This window comes from Nematolebias whitei, chromosome 10 (assembly GCF_014905685.2).
Source record: "Nematolebias whitei isolate Nwh7 chromosome 10, NemWhi1, whole genome shotgun sequence".
NCBI lineage: Eukaryota > Metazoa > Chordata > Actinopteri > Cyprinodontiformes > Rivulidae > Nematolebias > Nematolebias whitei.
The window spans coordinates 26472772-26495310 of NC_056507.1; the positions used below are offsets into that span (position 1 = coordinate 26472772).

Consider the following 22539-nt stretch of genomic DNA (forward strand, 5'->3'; position numbering starts at 1 on the left):
TTTTCCACTATGGGAGTGTGCTGCTTGTGAGATTCAGTTTGTTTGTGGCTCCTCAGACTGATTAAGTCCTTTGGATGAAGGACGAAATGTCTCTACTAAAAAACAAACCATCCAGATGATCTGACTGAAAATTTGTGGATAGAACAAATAATTATTTGCACAGAATAAAAACACTTTAAATGGCCTTTTTAAATTTTGTCACACAAATGTATTTCTGCCCTAAAACGAGAATATCAAAGATATATTTTAAAGATTTTAGCTCATGTATTTAATGCATTTTTTCACATTTTATATTTTATGGAATTACATTTATCACAGTGCAGTATACTAGGTTCCAAATTTAATAATCTGGATTGACTACAAATTCTTGTGAATGTATCGAAGCTCGGCAGCTCTCGGACTGAATTATGTGCAGCTGTTATCAGGACTGTGAACTCTAGCAGTGCACATGAAGGTGGGAATGATCTTGGAGAAGCTGTGAGCTCGACTTTAAGGAATCAAATCGGCTGTTTGGAGTTTCCATCAGAGAAATGTACCAGTGAGACTTTAAAAGGCAGAAACAGAAATTCACGAGTTCTGCCTGACCCAGAACTGTGGCCTTGACGGTGGACTTCTCAACTCCTCCTGGCATGTTTCGGAAAAAACAAAGATGCTTTGTCTGTCTCCTCACTTCTCCCTTCCCCAAGGCCGTGGACATGTGACAGAACCTCAACTGAGCTGATGATAAATAACGCCTCTTATCTGGACAATGGCTGAGAGGGAGAGCTCTGGACTATGCTACGACTTTCCCTTAAAAATTCAATGTCTTCACCGACCTATATGTACATGTATCACGTCTGTTTGTTGCTTTGCTGTGGTAGGTTTTTTGATGCCTCATATCGTGTCCTGTCTAAGACAAGGTGTGAGAGATTTTTTATACTGTCTCTCCTCATGTTTTATTCCCTTTTCTCATCTAAGCAAAATATTATTCTGAATAAGAATAAGAGGGCCACACTTTTTTATAGTAGCAGCTTCGTGCACTCTGCCCATCTTTCGGACGACTGTACGTACATGTTCTTGTATTTCGGTGCAATGATAATAAAGCTTATTCTGATTCTGAATTTGGGCTTCCATCTCATGAAACCCATGAAAACAGGATTTAAAAAAAAAAAATAAATACTGTGAAGACATCAGCCCACACTACTTCTCAGTTTTTGCAGAAAAAAAAAATTAGGATCACAACAAATCAATCAAAATATGGTACTTTCAAAATGATATGTCAATCTTCAGTACTTGGTTGGAATCCCTTTGCCTTAATCACTGCCTCGATGTGACGTGGCATTGAGGCAATCAGCCTGTGGCATTGACTGGAACTTATGGAAGCCCAGATTTCCTCCATGCTTGCTGTCAGCTCTTCTTTGTTGTTGGGTCAGGTGCCTCTCATTTTCCTCTTGAAAATACACCATAGATTCTCAATGGGGTTTAGGTCTGGCGAGGTGGCTGGCCAGTCAAGCACTGTGGCAGGGGCCAGGTCCTGCTGGAAAATGAAATCTGCATCTCCAAACAGATCCCCAGCAGAAGGAATCATGAAGTCCTCTAAAACATTCTGGTCGTCTGTTGCGGTGACCTTGGATTTATGGAAGCAGAGTTTACCAACACCTGCACCGGACATTGCACCCCAAATCATGACTGACTGTGGATATTTCACACTGGACCTCAAGCAGTATGGACTCTGTTCCTCACCCTTTTTCCTCCAAACCCTTGGACCTTGATTTCCGAATGAAAGGCACACTTTACTTTCATTGGAAAAGAGGGCAGAGGAACCCAACAGTTGTAGCCCATCTCCTGGATGCGTCTGAATGTGGTGGTTTTTGAAGCTGTGACTCCCGCCTCATTCCACTTTTTCTGGATCTCTGCCAGATTCTGAAATCTTCTGTTTGATAATCCGCTGAAGCCCACAGTCCTCTCTTTTACTGGTCCATCTTCTGCCACATTTTGCCCTTCCACTAGAATTTCCATTGATGCTTGGACACAGCACTCTGTGAACAGCCAGCCTCCTTAGCTATGAACTTTTGTGGCTTACCCATCCTATGGAGGGTATCAATGATGGTCTTCTGGCCAGTTATGTTTGAACCAAACAGACAATTGAACCAAACTGAAGCAATTTAATGACACCTGGGGAAACCTGTGCAGGTGCTTTGAGTTTAGTAGATGATTAGTGTCACACTCCGTTTAAAATGTTCATGCCCTGCAGAATTTGGTCTGATTTCTTCACAGTATTCTAATTTTTTACATCCTGTTTTCGTGGGTTTCATGAGCTGGAAGCCCAAGTTATGTAAAAATAAATAAATACTTGAAATAGTTTAAATGGTGGGCCCCGAATCTATCATCTATTAAAGATTAACATTTTCACTTCACCACTCGCTCCCCACGAGATCGGATGCTTCTCTCCCTCCCTCTCCGCTTTGCTTTGCTGCTCTGTCTGTCTGTGAAATTGCTGTGAGACTCTCTTGTATTTCTTCCAAACCATATGGACTTGTTTCGACCAGTTGGTCCCTCAACTCAATTTACAACATTTCTTCAAAGAGAAGACAGGCTTTGGGCAAGCCGATTTACCCTGTTGGCACGTACGCAGCTGGATATCTCATCGACTGGAAGACTTGATGATGTGTCTATCTCTGCTGCCATCTGTGGATGTTAAGGACGCATATTTAATTGGATTTTCGATAACTGGTTCCTGCTTTTTGGATTCAGCTGGTGCTGGTTTTATCTACAATCAAGGAAGTCGTCAGCAGCAAATTTGGGCCCGATCACGCTGCTTGCCTTTATGATGGCTTGGTTCATGTCTGGAGTACCCGGACTCAAATGCTTTGGGCTGAATGGATCAGATCTTGGGGATTTTTTACTCAGACACATTTCCATCGGTGTGGCCATGTTAATTTGGACATTTCGGAACAGAGTAGACCAACACAGACTGAACGTTGATGTCATTAAACTCTGCCTGTCCCCAAAACAACTGTGTGTTTATCTAAATTTTGGTCGCCTTGGTGTCCTTGAAGGCCATTTTATCCAAAGTCGCCTGGAGAAAATGTGATCTGACGCTCACCACCCCCTCCCTGAGGAATTTCCAACTGATAACCAGATGAAACCCCGCTGAAAAAACTTTGTGTCATCATTTCAGGACTCTGGATTCTTATAGAGGTTATCCTTGGCCATTTCTCGACATACCTCGAGAATGTTTATGGATCTCACCGGAGGACATTGACTGATTACAGTGACCTCGAGAGCATCTATAAGCGTTGTTGACCGCTCTCGTCTCTGACTGCAGAATGTCTACGTAAATATGTGCTTGTTTGTGCAAGGTGTTTTTTCAAAATTAGGGTTTTTCTCAGCCAAGAAAAAAAGTCTGATAGGAATTTTTGTCGCCTTCAACTCCTACATGTGTCCAGTTAACCACTGGTTTTGTCTGTCCAAACAGGTCTCACTTGTAAATGAGTCTTCGAGGCTCAATGTGATTTATCTGTTTAAATAAAGGTTGAATGAAAAATGGAATTATGGAAGTTAAACAACTTTTCAATGATATTCCAAATTTTTGGAAAGGGTCTGTATACATAAAAGGTGCCGTTTTTGTAAGCCAACCCAATGACAAGGATGCCTGCAGCACCAGCACGTTATGGCTTCACGCGCAACGTTAAGTTAAGATTTGTGAAAGTGTACAAATTTGCACTGTTCGAGTGTCGTCATTGTGTTAGAGTAAATGTCATGAATAAATTTGACATTAAACCTAATCCAAGTTGAAGTATTACATCATTTTCAGCCCCCTTTAAGGCATCTGCATTTGGTAGCAGGCCAAACTGACAAAGACCATGCAGAATAATGTATTTTAATTCCACAGCAGAGAAAGCTATGTAGTCGTAAATAGGTTTAGGGAAAAAATATCGGTATCATCGGTCAAATAAGTTTTAACATATCGGATGTTGGACAAAAATCCAACATCCCTAGTGAGATGTTCCTTCAAGGAATGTTACATTATCAGATTCACATTTGCAAATATCACTGCCACTTTGGTGATATGTGCTGCTGATTATCCATGCTGCTGATTATTTCATGCCGTTGTATTCATTCATACTCATCTACTCACAAAGACTCATGTTCGTGCTGCTGTTTGGCGTATTGATTTGCACTGTTAGTATTTAGCATATTCTTAGTTTATATCTTAGATCTTTATTTACTGGGGGGTTTTTTTTACACTTTATATTTTGCTATTATTTGATGTAACTGGGACCCTGTGTACACAATTTCGTTCCACCTCATGTACCACGTGATGCGAATGGCAAAACCTACTTGAACTTAAGCAGAATGACAACTGATGGAAACACAAGTTTACATCAGATTAAATGTCATTTCATGTGTTTCTTCTGTTACATTATTCCCTCTCCCTTGTTTTTTAATGCGAGTGCTCTGAAACGACTCACATTGCAAGTCTGCTAATCTCTTCCAGCTGCTGTCAGATAAGGGTGAATACAAAGAGGCGATGGAGGTGCTAAAAAAGGCCTTGAAACTGGAGCCAACCACCAAGGTGAGGGTTCCTCCTCAAACTCTGAATCTTTACACTCAAACTAAATTTCTAATGCATTTAATTTGTTTTAATGCAATAACTTGTTCTTGCTAGTGAGCATTGATTTTTGTTTTATTTGGTAAAGGATCTTTATTCGTGGCAAAAGGCCTACATGTTGCCACATTAGCTCGAGGAGCTCTGAGCAACCCTCTCCAGTTTAGAGCTGGTTACGTCTTGTCTGCTGGCTTGTTTATTCTGCCAATTTCTGTAAAAACACGAAGGCAAACAGCACACGCCTCAGAACTTCCTAACAAACTTTGTCTAAAGAATAGACCGTTTGTGCATCTCAAATATAGTTACGGTGGCAAGAAAACTTTAATTCATCCTTTCCAGCTACAGAACCCACTTTACTTTGTAGAAGTGAGATTAGGTTTAGTCACAAAAACTTCACTTGCCTGTTTAAAGGACGTGGGTGCGATGCGGTGCAGAGGACTTTCCATCAGCTGTTTACAAAACACTGCAGCCATTATTAGTGACCTGACGCACAGGGCACGCTGGTCCCGTCTAGACTGAGTGAAAATAACTGCTGCTTTGAGAGAAAGTACTAAATGTTCATTTTTTTAAATTTCCCTGATCATCCTCGAAACTTTACTGCTTTGAGTGATGACCTGAAATTCAGGTGAAAATGAATTGTCGTTGCTCTTCTGAATGTTGAGCTGGAAGCTTTGTTGTCTGGACAGTTTTCAAACTACAGCCTTCTTACAGGCGATCCACGCAGAGTTATCCAAACTTGTCCAACGACAGTCAGGAAGCGGCGATGCTCAGCAATGGAAGGCCAAACCAGCCGCGATGCTCGGAGACGACGTTACACCGTTCCTGACTCCTTCCAAAAACAAAACACCTGTAAGCCACCTTCTTTACACGTCTTAGTTTTCTTATTAAGGTGATTCAGACTGGTTTTGTGTTTTAGGGAGTTTCCTGGAAGTTCATCCTGGGAGCCCTGCTGGTGGCTCTGGGCAGCTTGGTGACGTCACTGATTCTGACTGTTAGAAACTGAAACCCTCTACAGGAAGGAGGCGTCATCGTGACGTGCAGGAGAAGGTCGGGTTCCCACCGCAGCGCTGGAGCCCGTACTTGAGTTCTACTGAAAGGTGGACTGAAGAGTCGAGCGGATTCTAACGATCCACGACGATTTCTGCAGCTCGATAACACGTTTTTAAAAATTTGTCTTTATTGAGTTAAGATGCAGAATATATACAAACAACAAAATCAGTCCTCAAAGAAAAACTCCTAAAATTTTGTTCCACGCTCAGAAAAAAAAAACAAGTTAACAATATTTAAAATAAAACAAAACAGAAAAATGCAGCTAGGTCAGAAAAAGTGCTGATCAATACAAATATCTGATTTTTAAAAAATTCTATATTTAGTGATAAATCTCAAAACCAGGCATCAATAGATTTTATTTATACAAAAGGGTACTTTTACTGATATATAAAAAGTTAATGTTTGCTAAATGTTGTACGTCTTTGTACAACAGTTTTATAAATATCTACAGTTCCTAAAGACTTTAAAACACATTAAAATACAAAAGAACCTGTTTGGAGTAAAAGCAGCACAACGTCGTCCTCTGGTTGATAAAAACAGACGAGCAGGAGTCGTTTACCGTCCACAACAACTGTTCAAAGTCTTCTTTGGGTTGCTTTGACCGAGTCTGACCCGAGAGACCGACCGCCGCCTCAGACTGCAGTTTTTCTTTACTTCTCTGTAAAATAAGAAAAGAAATCACTGCGGACACGGTTTCAACGGTTTGGGAGGAAAATCAACTCGGCCCGGCCTCCTACCTTGCCAGATGAAGCACGGCCTCGGTTATGTTGGTTCCGTCTTTGGCACTGGTTTCACAGAACAAGGCACCGTACGCCTGCGAGCGACTCAGTTAGTTCACTCTGACACATAGGAGGTCGCTGTAAACCCCCACCTAGTGGAATTAAAAACTCACCTTGGCCAGCTTTTCTCCGTGCGCAGTGCTGACACAGCTTCCTGCTGGAAGCTGCTCCCGGAGGTCCACCTTGTTTCCAATAACACACAGGGCCAGTTTCTCATCGGTGGATTCCTTCGTATAAACAAAGAACGGTAAACAAATCTCTGCTTCCTTATGTTTATTTGAACATGTCAGCTACCTGGATCTGATCCACCCACGCCCTGACGTTCAGGAAGCTGCTCTCAGAGGTAACGTCGTAGAGCAGCAGGACTCCGTGAGCTTTACGAAAATATGACCTGGCAATGCTGCGGAACCTGAAGTGAAAAGGAGACGTGCGTGTAGTTTTAGTCCGGAGTCATTCCCCATGGAGCATCAAAAGGTGTTTACATGTTTACACTGGTGTGATAATAATACGCGTCTGCCGTTGCTTCCTGGATAAACATCCTTGGGCAGATGACGTACCTCTCCTGACCAGCTGTGTCCCATATCTGCAGACTGGTCGCCTCTCCGTCCACCAACATCCTCTTCATCTGGAAATCAACGCCTGGGAGCACAAAGAAGTTCCATTTATATCCAAGAATGCAGCTGTGACAGTCGGCAGCTTTTGGTTTTCATTTTCACTCCTTTGTTCTCCATAAAAATGCCAAAATCCATCATTGCTTTAGAAACAGAATGAATATAAAAACATTTACACTGCTTCTGCATGAAAATCAAACCTCCGTATGTGGAGCAAACGTTTCAAATGATGCTCGTTTGTTTTTGACACCCACCCAGCGTTGTCTGAATGTCTCCTCTGAACTCGCTGAGTGTCAGACGCAACAGGAAGCTGGACTTTCCAGCTCCTGCATCTCCGGCCAAAACCACACGGTACATCGGGGCAGAGTCGATATCCTTTGCAACGCCCTCCTCAAACGGCTGCACGAATTGACAAAAACAAAAAGGTTATAAGCTCGTCAGACTGTGACACCAGGAGTGCTGTCACTGAACAGTAAGTTCAGCTCAAACAGCATCAACAGCAAGAGAGATTTCTCTCTCTCTAAAACAAGGCTAAAATATGCAAGTGTCATTTTTAAAACTAATCAGGGTTGGAAACGCTCCATGGACATTATTCGAAGTTTATCAAATTAAAGGTTGGCACATAACAGATTTGAGCAAAAACAACTGGATTTCATGCTGTCCATCAATCACATGAACATAAGCAGCTTTCTGTTGCAGCCACGCCCCCTACATGAACCGTGCACTCCCGTCACGTGCACAGATGATTTCTACAAGTCTGGACGATCAAGGCCACATTTTCTGAACCTGGAGCACGAGACGGCTGCATCGTCTGAATAAATGGGTTTAAATTCCAAAACGCATGTTCCTACCCACCACCACCCAACACACTGATTAGATCCCAACATTTAAGTATGAGTCTATATAAAATAATTAAGAATATCAGAAACTAAATGAAAAGTGCTGAATCAGTGTCATGTAATCAGCTCTGTGGATTTGCTTGAGCTCGTTTTGGATCGACTGAGAAAAGGTTTTTGGATCATTTCTGGAAATGTTCCACCACTTTGCAACCCCAAGTTATTCTGATAATTGTATTCCCTCAAGGAAGTATTAGTCAAACACATCATTACCAGGTAGATTTTATGTAAGAAAACAAAAAGGGGTTTACCTTTGGGGGAAAGGCAGACAGGCGTCTTCGCAGGGATGAAGCTGCAGAGCTGCCTCTGCTGGGAGCCACCGACACCGCAGCTTCAGATTTCACCTCGGAGATCTGTAACAACCAAACTCAGAGCTGTGGGGTTCTCCCTTGACCTTCCTCCACACCTGGACCCAGCTGTTTTTTACCTCTACATCAGACGGGATGTACGAGTAGCTGTGGTGCACGGTCTCCACAGAGCTCCGGCTGTCGTCGCTGTCGTAGTCGCTCTCGGCCGTGTACGTCGGCAGGGAGACCCCGCTGTCCAGGTACCGATCGGCCCAGGTGGCCACTCGAGAGAGCGAGGGGTTCTGCTCCGAGCTGCAGAAACAAGAACACAGAGGGGGGGGTAACGGTGTAACAAGTTCCTCCCACAAAGAACCTGATGTACCTGCCGTGGTTGAGTGTGCTCTGTCGGAGCGGTTTCATTCTTCGGGCGGGGATTTCATTCTGGGGAGACAACTGCCGAGCAGATTAAAGATGTGATGAAGAGAAAGAACCAGAGCAGACTTTTAGGTCCTTGTCTCAGAGCCAGCAGGTATGAGCCCACGAGGAACTTACTCTTCTTTTAGCTGCAACCACTTGACTGGCTAAAGCGGAGCGCAGGCCGTCGTTACTGTCGTACAGCTTCTTATTCAGCTCCCTGACGGTGTGTTCAAAGAAACAAGTTAATCTTCATACGACCTGCACGTATGTTCACACAAGCTTCTTTAGAACTGATCGACAGTGAAAACTCCTGAAACATTTCATTTGTTTTGACTCATTTTCAGTCTCTGTACTTGAAGAATCATATTAAATTGTTAAACTTGTCTCCATGACTCAGATCGATGTAAATACATTTACCTGCATTTTGACAGAGATCATCGTGTTTTCCAGCCCTCATGTCTTCATTCTTACAAAAATGTCATCTCTTGGATGTTAAATGTTAAAATTGTTAACTAATTGCTTATTATTACAGAACTTGGTCTTATATTTGTTTATTACTTATTAAAAACGCAGCTGCTGGTTGGCTTTGTTCTTTTTTTTTATTTTTTTTATTCAACATGTGATGAGCTCCACAGATAAAACTCTTCTGACTTGTGACTAATTCAAGACATTTGTACTATGATAAATCTTTTAATTAAGATTCCTGTAAAACACAGACTCACTGTAGCATCTGAATCTGACTGGAGTACGACTGGTATTCCTCGACCGTCCTCTTCAAGTCTTCTGTTTCTCTGTAAAGACGTAACAGGTTGGATTCCTTTACACGTAAGCTGAAGGTAAAGATGGACGTTTACCTTTCGTGTTGAGCTTTTTGATCTTCATGCATGTTCTTCAGCTTGTCCAGCTCAGAGAGGAGGACGGCGATGTCCGTCTCCGCTTTCAGCAGAGAGCCTCGCAGCTGCTCGTTTTCCTGGAAAGAGACGCACTTCTAACAATTCTGAGCAACGTGCACGTGGCGTGTTTTAATAAATGTCCCGAGCAACTTACCTGCAGGAGATCACAGATTTGTCTGTTCAGTTTGATCACCTCCTCCTTCGACTGGTTCAACTCAGAACTCTCTTGATCCTTGATTAAAATATAAGATGAACATTTTGTTAAGACAGTGGAGGCTAAAAAGCTGCAAGATGTACCAGTAGGCCTTTTTATGTTCTTATGATGAGGTTTCTACAGTTCGATAAAAACCTTCTAAATTAACTATTCAAAGAGAACTGCATTCACTGAGTGGCACATTTTTAAAGTTATAAATTGGGTTTTATTTTCTGATTACACTAATTTTAACAATCTTTTTTTTAGTATTTAAATGCACTTTGTCTTGATGCTATAGTTTAATGCGTTTTTTGCACTTTGAACAGCAACTTTATCTGCATCTTGTACAACGTTAAAGTATACTTGAATTGTTGAGTCCTACAACATTTTCTGAGGCCTAACTAACAAGCATACTGCACACATACTGGACACATACTACAGCATACTGGAAATAAAGTACTGATGGAAACCAGGCACTGTCAGCTGGTGCCACCTGCTGGACAAAGTGTGCTACTGCGACCAGTAGAACTGAGGAGCTGTTCTGGTTTAAAACGTGTTCAGCGTAGCTGCAGCGTTCTGTGACAACACGTGTAGTCTGTCTGAACACCATTGAGTCGATCACCTCAATGGTCTGACAGGGTAACTGGTCTGAAGTTGGTTCTAGGTTAGTTTATTTGTTTCTCAACTGACAAAGGGCCAGGGCCAACAAACCCCACTGATATCATCATCATTTATGCGATGGCTTTTGACAACTCGGTAGGTAAATTCTGCATCCAAGGTGGAACACTAAATACAACCAAGATCTCCATGTGGTCACTGAGCATCATTTACGCACATCTTCAGTAAGGGTAGAGCCCAGCACATCTTATGTGAAAGCATTACATTAAAAAAGCCCAACTGTTGCACAGAGACAGAGCCCCCTCTAAAAATAAAGAATACTTGACATACATGTCATAAACATGCATAGAAGTTTGCATGGCTGTAAATGCAAAAATGTTTTTTTATCTTTTAAACCGACTTGGTTAAACTGTTTAATTATGACCATTTGATGCCTCTTGTCACTAACTCAACATTTAACCCTTTGTCCTAACAAGGAACCCAGAAATGACTCAAACTTATTGTAACTGAGATAAAGCTAATGTTTCTGTCAAGTTCAGTGCTTTTCATGAAGAGGTTCATAATGAGGAAACAGAAACGAGTATACACACACCAGTACAAGAGAATAAAACGTTGGTGCTTTAATGGAAAGGAAACTCGGGGCACAAAGCAGCGTGTTCATCTACAGCTCAAATGATCAAACTTCATGTGGTCGAGTGAGTCCTCATCTGGAACCAAACACACCCTAAACTGATCCTCCTCATCCCTCGAGCGAGGGTGAGTTTGTTCACACTTGTTACTATTGCAAATCCAGAAAGATGCAACTGGTCCTCCATCACAAACATACAAATCAAGTACTTTGAATAAAATGTAAAAGATGATCATTTTTATGTACCGTCTTTTCTCTGCCCTATAAGTCGCATCAGTCCATATTTGTCTAATGAAGTGGAAAAATCCATAAATATGTTGCTTCGCCGTATAAGTCGCATCAATTATGCATCACTGCTGACAACCCGGAAACGTGGGCCGGTGTGTCAAAAATCGATTGGCTGCCAAATGGCGGCTGCGGGAGCGTGCATGGGAGGACTTTAACAAGAATTTAACAAGATTAACACTTGAAAATCATTTGCTTGAAATTAGAGTAAAGGTGTTTCCTCAGTCTAACTTTTGCTTAATAAATGCACTTTGACGATCAAATCAGCTGTATTTCAAAAGCCGATTTGCGGAAGCGTGCACGTGCAGAGGGACGAGTTGCTGTGCGTTTCTTAAAAATTAACACGATAAGCACCTAAAACAATTATTTGTTTGCTCGACTTTATAGCAAAGGTGTGTCTCAGTCTAACATTTGATTAATAAAAGGATTTTAACGGTCCAATCAGCTGCATTTCAAAAGTATTCGCTGCCTCAGTGCTCCAGGAGTGTGCAGACAGGGAGGAAAACAGGAAGGAGGAACGCTGCGCATTTCTTGGAAATTTAACAAGATAAGCACCTAACACAATTATTTGTTTGATTGAAATTATAGTAAAGGTGTGTCTCAGTTGAACTTTTACTTAATAAATGCAATTTAATGGTCATATCAGCTGCATTTCAGCTGATTTGATGGTTGCTCCAAGCAGCAAGCAGAACAAAGGTGGGGAGACTGTGGCAAGCTGATTGTGTCATTAATAGCTGGTGAAGATTCTCAGTCATCCAGGACATGGTAAATTCAAAAAAGTTCAAGACAAAAACAAACTATAAAGTATAATAAGATCCAGTTGTTTTTGTCTTGAACTTTTTTGAATTTGTCATTATAGCCACTTTTACCAATTACATAATAGAACAGCATGCCATACATTGAGTGCCATCTAGCGGCTGAAAATGGTAAATGTTCAATATTTTCAATGTCAGAATGAATGAAAACGGTCATATCTCAGCCAAAAATTGGTTTATAAATATGAGGAAAAAATCCATAAATACGTCACTTCAGCCTATAAGTCGCAGGGCATGCAAATTATGCAAAAAACTGCAACTTATAGGGCGAAAACATAGTAATACACCTGGTGTTCGAAAATACAGATATCTGAATATTTGGGGGAAATTCAGTTGTCACTTTATAGAGCATCCCCTCAGATTTTCTGTTTACCTTCATCCAGACACAAAAGGCTGGTTGTTGCATTGTAAAGATTTTATTTGTGATTTTGGATTAAATATTTTAGATAAAATAGAAAATCTGAAAGATAAAGATTAAGGCTAAGATTAAAATAAAATGAAATCTGAACCCCTTATTTTTTCTTCGTCTGTGACGTTATCTGTAAAAATAAACCTCACCTGTGCGCTGCGGGTGCTCGTCTTAAAACAACGTTTTTCCCTCAGGATAACAAAATAACGTTCACGTTGTTTGCGAGGACCTCCGTACCTTTAGCAGCCGGTCAACTGTGGCATGCAGGTCTGCAACCTCATCTTTGTGCTTCCTCTGCATGGTTGCCATGACTCCTTCCATTTTTTTCCGCTCCTGCAAACATTAAACCGAGGCGGTCAGAGGCGCAGGCCGAGTCCGAGCTTCAAGTGGGGCTTTCATCAGACTTTACAGAGGCTCTTTGTGAGAGGAGACGTCTAACCTGCAGCACACAGTGACTGGACTGCACCACAAATATGTAGGTGGCTAAACTTGTCACTTTGGCTGCAAGTTAAACACTAATAATCCACAAATCTTTATACCATAAGTTATTCATGCCGTTTCCCCCCACTGAACAAATATTAAGTCGGCAGGTATGCCACTCACCTCGTTCCTGACCCGTTCCTCTGTTCTTGCCAGCTGTTGCTGAATATCTTCCTCCAACTCTGCCAGCTGACTGTTATTCATCTCCTCAGCTCTGTTTCAACAAGAATGTACAAAGCGTGTCATGGCAGCCGCATATCTGATTCTCCAACACAAATCCAAGTTATTATAAAGAATCTTTGGGTCTGGACTTCAAACCTAACCAAGAGTTGTGACCACTTTGCTGTAACTGCACCTCGTCTGAACCAATCCCAGTCATGTACTGCTCTTTGAAGCTGACATTTAGTTTTAAAAAAATAAGATCCTGCACATTCATTATTCAGTGACGGGTGGAAAAGTGAGGCCCAAATAATTCTACACAAACAAACAAACAAACAGAAACACAAGTTTAAAAAGAAATGAAAGAACTGGTAAGCAAAGACAATTAAGTCTTTCTACTTCCTTGAGTGAGGAATGCCACCTGTCCCCCCAAATGAAACTCAAATAAATAAATAATAATTAAAAAAAAAAAGAGTAAAGACAATAAGCTCAGACTCACATTCATGGCTCCAGACTGAAACTATTTGGTGACAGTAGTTTTTTTTTTATTTTTTTTAAAGAGTTTTGTGATCAAATAAAAGCTCTTCCTGGTTTTCCCCGTTATCCTACATTATGTCGAACTCTAAAAAGAACAGAGTGTGAGAGCGTGCATGTCAATGTGTGAGATGTCGTCAGAAAGAGATGCTAATGCCGAGCTCTAGCCTTCACAAAGAAAGAGCCCGGCACTGTGCAGGGTGTCCCCTGCATCAACTCCCACTGTGTTCTGCCATTTAAACCATGAATACGTAAAACGGATCCATCAGAAGCTGCTGCACCAGAACAGCTTCAACTCTCTGATTAAAGGAATCAGCAGGTGAAGTCACCGTGAAACAAACAACCTTCAAGATCATTTGCAGGGACATCAGTTTGGTTAGACAAACATAAACCTTAACAGGAGGACAACATCCGGCACATTTGACTCCTGTCAAACGTACACAGCAGTAAAGTAATCTATAACAATGGCCTGAACAAACAAGGATCTCGTTTTTCCTTTGACCTTAATCTTAAAGCAGGCGTGAAGACAACTGTTCAGGACACTCTGTCTAGTGATGCTTAAAGTTTCATTAAAATATCTTAAGTGGATCAGAAGTTATGGGCAGGACAAGGGGAAGTTTACAGATGCACTTCTGGGTGGAGACTATCCCGTAATACTTCAACGGGTGCATAAAAATAATAAAGAAAAATAAACATCAACAGAATTATGCATGGAGGAATAAATTCAGAGAATAGACCTGAGCACAAGTCAGAAGCTTGTTGAATACATACAAACCACATGGTATCACCGAACAACCACAAGCTTCTTGAGGCAGATGAAAATTCTCAGGGACTGTGAGACGGGGGTGAGGCGTGTGGTAGGAGTAACTGATGGGTTTGAGGTGGAGGCGGGATCACAACCCCTGCTTGTCTGCCTGCTTGATGATGAACAGGTCGGCAGATGAGGTCAGAACTACGTTTGCAGATGACACTTTGATCTGCAGTCAGAGAAGGGAGCAGGTGGAAGAGAACCTGGAGAAGTGCAGGTATACACCGAAGAGAAAAACAATGAACGTTTGTAGAATCAAGACTAGATGAGCCAACATATCTGGGGTCAACCGTCCAAAGCAAGAAACATAAAAAATGTGAAGAGTGCGGGCAGGGCAGGGTGGAGTGGACGGAGACAAGTGTCAGGGGTGGTTTGTGACAGGAGGACAGCTGCAAGAGAAAACAAGAACATTTACAAAATGATGGTGAGATCTTCTATAATTTATTGTTTGGAGATGGTGACTCCAACAAAACAAAAGTCAGGAGGCAGGAAGTGCCAGAGATGAAAGTGTTGGCGTTTTCATTGGAACTGACCAAAAAGGAGAGAATTGAAAAAATGAGTATATTTTTCATTCATTCAACCTCGGACACATGGAAGGAGGGCTAGTAGATATATACTTTATACAGGATGTTATATACTTTATACAGGATGTTAAACAGAGCTGCCAGGGAGGAAGAAAAGAGGAGGACCATGAAACTGGTTCATGGATAGGCCTGTCACAATAAAGTTTGCTGGGCGATTAATTGTCTCAGAAATTATTGCGATAAACGATAATATTGTTTGAAATTTAACAATAATTAATTGTCAAATTTTAGAAGAAATGTGATTTGTTTGGAGTGTAATACCTTTTTTGACAGTAGAAGACAGTTTGAACCAAAGGATGGATAATTGAGCAGTGAGTCTCTTTCAGAAAAACGTAAGGGAGGCCCCTTGACGCGACATGGGCTGACACTGACACAGCGGATGCTCGGTGATTTGAGCTCTTCAGCGTAGCATTCGTCACAAAAAGCTTTTAATTAAAAAAACAAAAAATCAGTAAACAAGTTCTCAGCTTCCTTTTGCAGAGGAAAAAAAAACTTCTTGCACAAAGGCACGGGTTTCAACCACAAATTTTGGACAGTGCTTCCCCTACAAATATACAAGCGGGGTGCCCCACCCCGTCAACAGAACTGAGCGCCCCGCCTACCAAACCAAACCCCCCACCCGCCCTCGGCACTGACATCGTACTAAGCTAGCGGCGCGAAATACAGGTGCTCGAGCTAAAAAAAAAAAACTAAAGGCAGTGCTCACGTTGCCTCTTCTCTCAAGCTGAACCCCCTCCACACACACACACACACACACACACTCTCTCAAAAACTGTCTGTATAAACAGCGCACAACTCAAACGTGTCGCGCTAAGCTAGCAGCGTGCAATACAGGCACTCTAGCTAAAAAGCTAAAAGCGCCTCTTCCCTCATGCTGAACACTCCCCATGCTCAAAAACTGTTGTACAAGCTGCGCTCAGACACGTCTCCGTCCCCCCCGTCAACAAAAATCATGGATGAGAGGAGCACCCCGCCATGGCAGGTTAACTCGGAGAAACAATGTTTGAGCTCCGACAAGACGGAGGTTTATTCCCGAGGTCGGCCTGTTAGCTTAGCTTCTCGGCTTAGCTGCTTTTAACGATCCAAAAACACGATTTTGGATCGTTGAAATGGATTTAAATAGAAAAGAGAAAGGGAGGGGTCAGTGAAGAGCACCAGAGTTGAGCCTTTCATCATCCAGTGTCTTCAGTAGAAAGAAAGAGACAGGAAGAAACGATAAAACCGATAAATGAAAACGAGGTCGATAATTTTCATTCATCATGCGATTGATTGATTGATTGATTGATTGTTTATCGCAACAGGCCTATTCATGGATGTAGGGATGGGAGGATACGCAGGAGGTGTGTGACAGAGGAGGACGCTGGGATGGAATGGAGGCAAATGATTCATTGCAGCATCTGCAGAAAGTAGCAGCTGAAAGAAACTCCGTTGCTTCACATTAGTCCCAACTTTTACATCTCAATAAGTCATGAGCAGAACGAGGTTTGAGACCTCCTGCTCTGGGGATCACATGTGCGACTACAAAACACAGCAAGTCTTTAAAATGAGCCCCAACCTATTTAGAACCGATAAGAGAGCTCGACATTTTCACACAGAGGGTGTGTGGCAGCCTGGCACACAGGAAGCACAAAAAAATCTCTCAATGAACAGCAAAGGATCAATATAAAATGATCACATATGGTGAATATAAATAATAGTTTTTCTTACCGCTTTAGATTGGTCTCCATTTGTTCACATTCTAGTTTGTTTTCTAGGCTTTTACTGACAAGAGAGTGGACGACGTCCTCGTACGTCTGCAGGAAAGTCATGTTTGCAGAGGAGTGAATGGCCTGGTAAAGATCCGCCAGCTGCTCCCTAAGACTGAGGACAAGAACATTTACTACAAGCAATAAAACACCAACGTGACTTCATCACTGGAGATGAAAGGCAGATTGTTAGTGTGAATTAAATTAGTTGTATTGCTCAAGAACAACAAAAAATATGGATTAAAATCCAAATACACTCATTTTAACAAGGTGATGCTCTCATTAAAGTATTGCAAAATGCTTTAGAACGTACTTTTTATTGACCGTTTCACACAACAATTGTTTACATCTGTACACTGTATATAGTCTATACATGTGACAGAAATACACAATCCAACGAGATGCTTTAAAACCTTCTGGACTTGTAAAGATTCTGGTGGGTCCAGCTGTCGACCTGGACTTTATAACTGATGTGAAAGTACCAATACTAAAAACACTGTAGGTCCCAGGATGGACTGCTTGTGTAACTCAAAGCTATTCCAGCATCCACTGCAGCTGATGTGGATCCTTCAGGTTCCTCACATGAACATCTGTTGAAGTGGTCACCAGTTTAAATGTCTGCCCTTAAAGACAACTTTTGAGTTGAATCGCAATTTTCTGATTTTTGAGGCCATCACACTCAATGAATAAATAAATAAATACTAAAACTAATAAAACAAATTGACTTGTCAAGTCATTCCTCTTATTTGTTTGCCCTCCAGCAAATGACATCACCTTTGGATAAACACCGTAATTACCTGTACATTTTTACATCTTCGATAAGCACATTGATGACGTTAAATAAAAACACACAAATAATAATAAAAGTCTGACACAATTATAAAATAGATAAATAAATAAACTCATCCCACAATCAAAGCGATCAATCAAAGCGATCACTGTGGCAGTGGTTAAGTCTAGGTGTATAGAATAAATGCTCAAACGGCTTGCCATACACGCAGGTAGCTAGCGGTTAGCGATGCAAACTTATAAAAGTTGGCTCTGTGTCATTTTACCCCTCAGAAAGGAGAAAGTCCGCATCTATCCGGTCCACGAAGTCTCCCCCGCGGGTTTGGGACGTCCCGGCGCCAAAGGACGCCAGGTCCAGAGTCTCTGAGACCTCCAGGAACCTGGAGGAAAACCTGTCGTAGTCGATGAAACCGTCCTCGCGCGCGCCGAACTTGTCGAACAGAGTTCTGGTCTCCGTCTCCGGGACGTTGAGCTCCCTGCAGACAACCGTGAAGTCCTCGTACTCGATCCTGCCGGACTTGTTGACGTCACAAGCAGAGAAAAGTCTCTGAAGGCTGAGTCGATTCATGGCGTTTGATGGAGGCATGCAGACTGGAAATGTCCAAGTGGGACCAACTCCTCGGACAAGTGGCTGCAGCTGGTGAGCCTGCCAAAATAAAGGGCCAGGTCTGAGGAGGAGGCACGGATTGGTTCAGGTCCAAATGAGGGCGGGTACCAGCCGAGCCACTGGACCACAGTGGGCACCTCCCGGCTGCTACCTGGAGTCACTTGAATTTTATAAATATTGTGTGAATATTTATGAAACATTCTCATGATCCATTTCTCTTTTCCAGCATCTTTCTCGTTTCACAATTCGTGTGCTATTGCAACAAATCATAAATCAAAACCTCTTTCAGGACAAATCCTGCTATGACTTTTGGTATTGGTGCAACTTCAGCCTTTTCTGCCACTTTTTCTCATAGAAAATGAATTGAGCTCATTTTACATCCTTCATATTTTTAGATCGGTTTACAACCTTTTACTGCTCCTTCCACATTTTGTTGTGGTCCAGCTTCTTTCAGCTTCCTTGTGCAAATTAAATAAAAAAAAACCATCAGCTACTTTCAGGTATTTTTCAGCTGTTTTTTCAGATTATTTCTGCTAACTACAACATTCTAACTTCTTTCTGCTAATTTCAACTTGTTATGCTCCTTTCAGCTGATTTCTGCAAGTTTCAGCTTTTTCTGCTATTTCAGCTACTATTTAGCTGTTTTGTGCTAATGTTAGCATTTTCAGCTAATTCCACATTTTTGGCACTCATTTCAAATTTTTTTCAGGCAAATTTAGCAAAAATGTGCTCTCCCAACTTCCTTCTTTTAAATTTAAGCTTCTTTTTGCCTTTTTAGCTACACTTCAGCTGTTTTTTTGTTGTTGTTGCTATTTTCATCTTTTTTCAGATAAATTCCTTATTTTTTGTGCACATTTCTGTTTCTTTCAGCCTAAATGGGTACAGTTGTGCTCTCGCCACTTTCTTCTGGTAATTTAGGTTTTGTTCTGCCTTTCAGCTACTTTTCAGCTATTTTTTTTCTGACTCAGCGTTTTTAGCTAATTTTTTTTTTGTGCTCATTTCTGCTTATTTAAACTATATTCAACAAACATGTGTTCTTTCTACTTTTTTTCTGCTAACTTAGGCTTGTTCTTCCATTTCAGCTACATTTCAGCATGTTTTTAGCTAATTTCAGCTGTTTTTCAGCAGGTTCCTCAGCAATAAGCATTCATACTACATTTTCTCAGGAACTGCAATCTCTCTCTTTAATATGGCCCTGCAGCAAATCCAGGACAGATAAAGTGCTCACGTCTGTTTGCCTTTGGTGTGTGTGATGTGTGTGTCTCACACGTCACACACACTCCTCTCTGTGTTTGCAGAGAAATGTGACTCCACCCTGCCAAGATGAAACTAAAGATAAACCTTTGTAAACACTGCAAATTCAAAACATTCCATGAAGGGATGCATATCGCCCGTCATCTGTCATGCCAGAGATTAAGACAACAGATCATCTCGCGCAGAGAGGACAGACTTGTAATCGTTTTGGTCCAACCTTGAAACTATTGTGCAAGTTGAGCTGGGGATGAACTTGACTACTGTCGCATGAAATTTGACCTCAATATTTGTAAAACTAACTGAGTTACAGCCATTTTTGTGTTTTCTAAGGTCAGCTGGCTGTGGCGGCCATCTTAAATCTAGATTACCTCAGATTTAATCTCTTGTAGATGTTCACCTAATGATTGTTTCCTAAAAGTTTCAGTGAAATCTGCCTTGTGGTTCACGAGATATTTTGCTAACAGACAAATATCACTCCAGTTATTAACTTTAGATAAAGGTCCTGCACAGTCTGTTGGAATGTGTGTTGGGGATCAGTCTCAGCTACTACCACACTAATCTTTATATCTGTCTAATTAGACGACTTAAAATCGTTTAGATGTTTTTTAAAATCAGGTGGCTGTGACGACCATCTTGAATCCAGATGATTCCAGATGTTAATCATTTATAGGTGTATATTACTTTCTTCAAGTTTAAATAAAATTGATCCAGTGGTTCATAGGATATTTTGCTAACAGACAGCCACACAAACACATGCACACAGTTAAAAACATTATTATTCATCTTTTTTTTAAACAGTGAGACATTATTTCCCGTCAATTTTAGACCACAGCAGATAAACGACCAAAAGTTAAAAAATAAAAGTTATCTATTTCATCTTTATTTGCAAAAAAATTAAAATAAAGTGCTTTTTAAAATATACAATACAAAAAGAAAAATAAACAGTAGTGATGTATGGTACAAAAATACAGTTCACAATAATTATACACTGGCAGCATAATTTTATTTACAAATCAACTTTAGAATTAAAAAACAACAACTTGTTTACTGCAGCTGTACAATGCGTGTTTAACAAACTGTGCTGTCATGAGAACAACAGGCCCGACTGCAGAGGACAACACTGGTGGCGTCGATAGTTTCAGCTCAGACACGTCGCGTTTGTTCCAACATTTTATTATTTTGTTCCGTTGGCAGTCTCAAAAGTGGCGTTTGTGTATTTTATCAATAACAGTCAAAGCACAAATCTTTCGTGCTCCACAAGTGATTATAGAACCGCTGTCTTTGAAATTCACTTCTCAGTCTTCATTATAGGAAATGCATTATTATGACCAAAGTAGTCCCTGACTGAAATTGTAGACAAATAGACCTGTCATGATAACAAATTTTGCTAGGCGATTAATTGTCTCAGAAATTATTGCAATAAACGATAAAATTGTTTGAAATTCGACAATAATTAGTAATTATTGTCAAATAATTAGTAATTACTGTCAAATTTAAGAAGAAATGTAGGTTAATTGGTTTTGACTGTAGTACCTTTTTTGACCACTGGATGGCAGTATAAGACTGTTTGAACCGAAGGATGGACAGTGAGGGAGTGAGCAGCGTGTCTCTTTAAGAAAAATGGGAGGGAGGCCCCTTGACGTGACATGGGCTGTCTCGCTTCCATTCTCAAAATGCAGATGGTGTGGTTTGATCTTTTTAGCATAGCATTTTTTCACACAAAGCTTTTAATTAAAAAAAAAATCACTAAACAAGTTCTCAGCTTCTGTTTGCAGAGAAAAACAATTTTTTACACAATGGCACAGGTTTCAACTGTGAATTTTGGAGCTTCAACAAGACAGAGGTTTTTTTTCTCGCCCAAGGTCGGCCTGTTAGATTTGCTCGTAGCTTAGCTTCTCAGCTTAGCTGCTTTTAACGATCCAAAAACGCTATTTTGGACGGTTTAAAATGGATTTTAAAGAGAAAGGGAGGAGTCAGTGAAGAGCACCGGAGTTGAGCTTTTTGTCATCCAGTGTCTTCAGTAGAAAGAGAGACACGAAGAAAAGATGAAGCTGATAAATGAAAATGAGGTCAATAATTTTCATTTATCGTGCGATTAATTGATTTATTGTTTATCGCGACAGGCCTATAGTCAAATAATAAGATTTAATGACAAAAGGACTCCTCTGTGTTTTACGATACTATCTACATATATGGTATTTCGTGTTTCCGGTTGTTTCTGTGAGTGACCGTTTTCTTTCACACATTCACCCCAAAGCGCTCATCTGAAGAGGCACATCTGATTACTGTTTCAGAAAGCTTTGTTCATTTTCACTCAGGCAAATTTGTGGTCAGACCCACAACCTGCACTGTGCTAAGGCTTTAAACAAGTGCAAATCCCACAGCTGCATGCCTTCTCTCAATCACATCAAATTGAGCGTCACGACACGAAAGCTGAAATGAAGCGCGGCTTATCAGAACTTTATTTTTCGTGGTCTATTCTGTAATATTTCCGCATGGATAAAACGTTTATTTCTGGACGAGATTTAAAGTTATTGCTTTTTTCGGTTGCCCATAAAACCATTTAAGCAAGCGGTGGTTGTATTTGTCGTTTTTAAAAATAGTGTGCTATTTTAACATTTACAGTAACTTGTTTTTATGAGCTGTGATAGATATTTAAAATATGAAGAATAACCATGAAAAATGACGTGTGCGACAAAAATATTTGGCCACATAATATTTATAATGCTGCAGTAAATCAACTAACACATTTATAGAAGCGTCCTGGACCCATTGTTTTTTTTTTTACACCATGTTTCTTTAAACACTAGAAAAAATGGCTAAAATCTTTTGCATACTCACAGCTTGTTTACTGAGTGAGTGGATGTTTTAATATGATTAAAGTTCTTTGCAGTGCCGCTGATCCTTCAGGAATTCAACGCCCTGTGCTTTCCCAGTACCAAGGTGAGGTTCTTCTTCCTCGCGTTCACCTCACTTCACATTATTTGCTTTGCATAGACCGGCAGCCTAATGACAAACAGTGTGATACTAACTGGAATGAGCTTTCCCCCTTAATCGCACTCGGTGACGCAAAACCAAGAAAACTTGCTTTAAAAACTCACAATTAG

At 41.0% G+C, this 22539-nt stretch overlaps 2 protein-coding genes across 2 annotated transcripts in view; one reads left to right on the forward strand and one right to left on the reverse strand.

Annotated features, from left to right (window-relative positions):
- fkbp16 (FKBP prolyl isomerase 16) overlaps nucleotides 1-6017 on the forward strand; it is a 48462-nt gene extending 42445 nt beyond the window's left edge. The window contains exons 6-8 of the mRNA XM_037682886.1: nucleotides 4481-4558; nucleotides 5303-5440; nucleotides 5508-6017. Of these exons, the coding sequence (XP_037538814.1) occupies nucleotides 4481-4558; nucleotides 5303-5440; nucleotides 5508-5594 (303 nt within the window). The 3' untranslated portion in view covers nucleotides 5595-6017. The remainder of the gene's footprint in view (nucleotides 1-4480; nucleotides 4559-5302; nucleotides 5441-5507) is intronic.
- A 179-nt stretch (nucleotides 6018-6196) lies between these two features.
- On the reverse strand, nucleotides 6197-18194 carry zgc:162879 (ras and EF-hand domain-containing protein). Its single transcript, XM_037683667.1, has 17 exons — nucleotides 17838-18194; nucleotides 16745-16897; nucleotides 13076-13166; nucleotides 12710-12805; nucleotides 9679-9756; nucleotides 9486-9601; nucleotides 9354-9422; nucleotides 8767-8848; nucleotides 8597-8667; nucleotides 8355-8526; nucleotides 8179-8280; nucleotides 7286-7430; nucleotides 6978-7059; nucleotides 6715-6829; nucleotides 6534-6647; nucleotides 6379-6455; nucleotides 6197-6299 (listed from the first exon to the last, which is right to left on the reverse strand). Exons 1-17 carry the CDS (start codon nucleotides 18155-18157, stop codon nucleotides 6197-6199), a joined length of 1986 nt encoding a protein of 661 aa, XP_037539595.1. The 5' UTR covers nucleotides 18158-18194.
- Between the last annotated feature and the right edge of the window lie 4345 nt (nucleotides 18195-22539).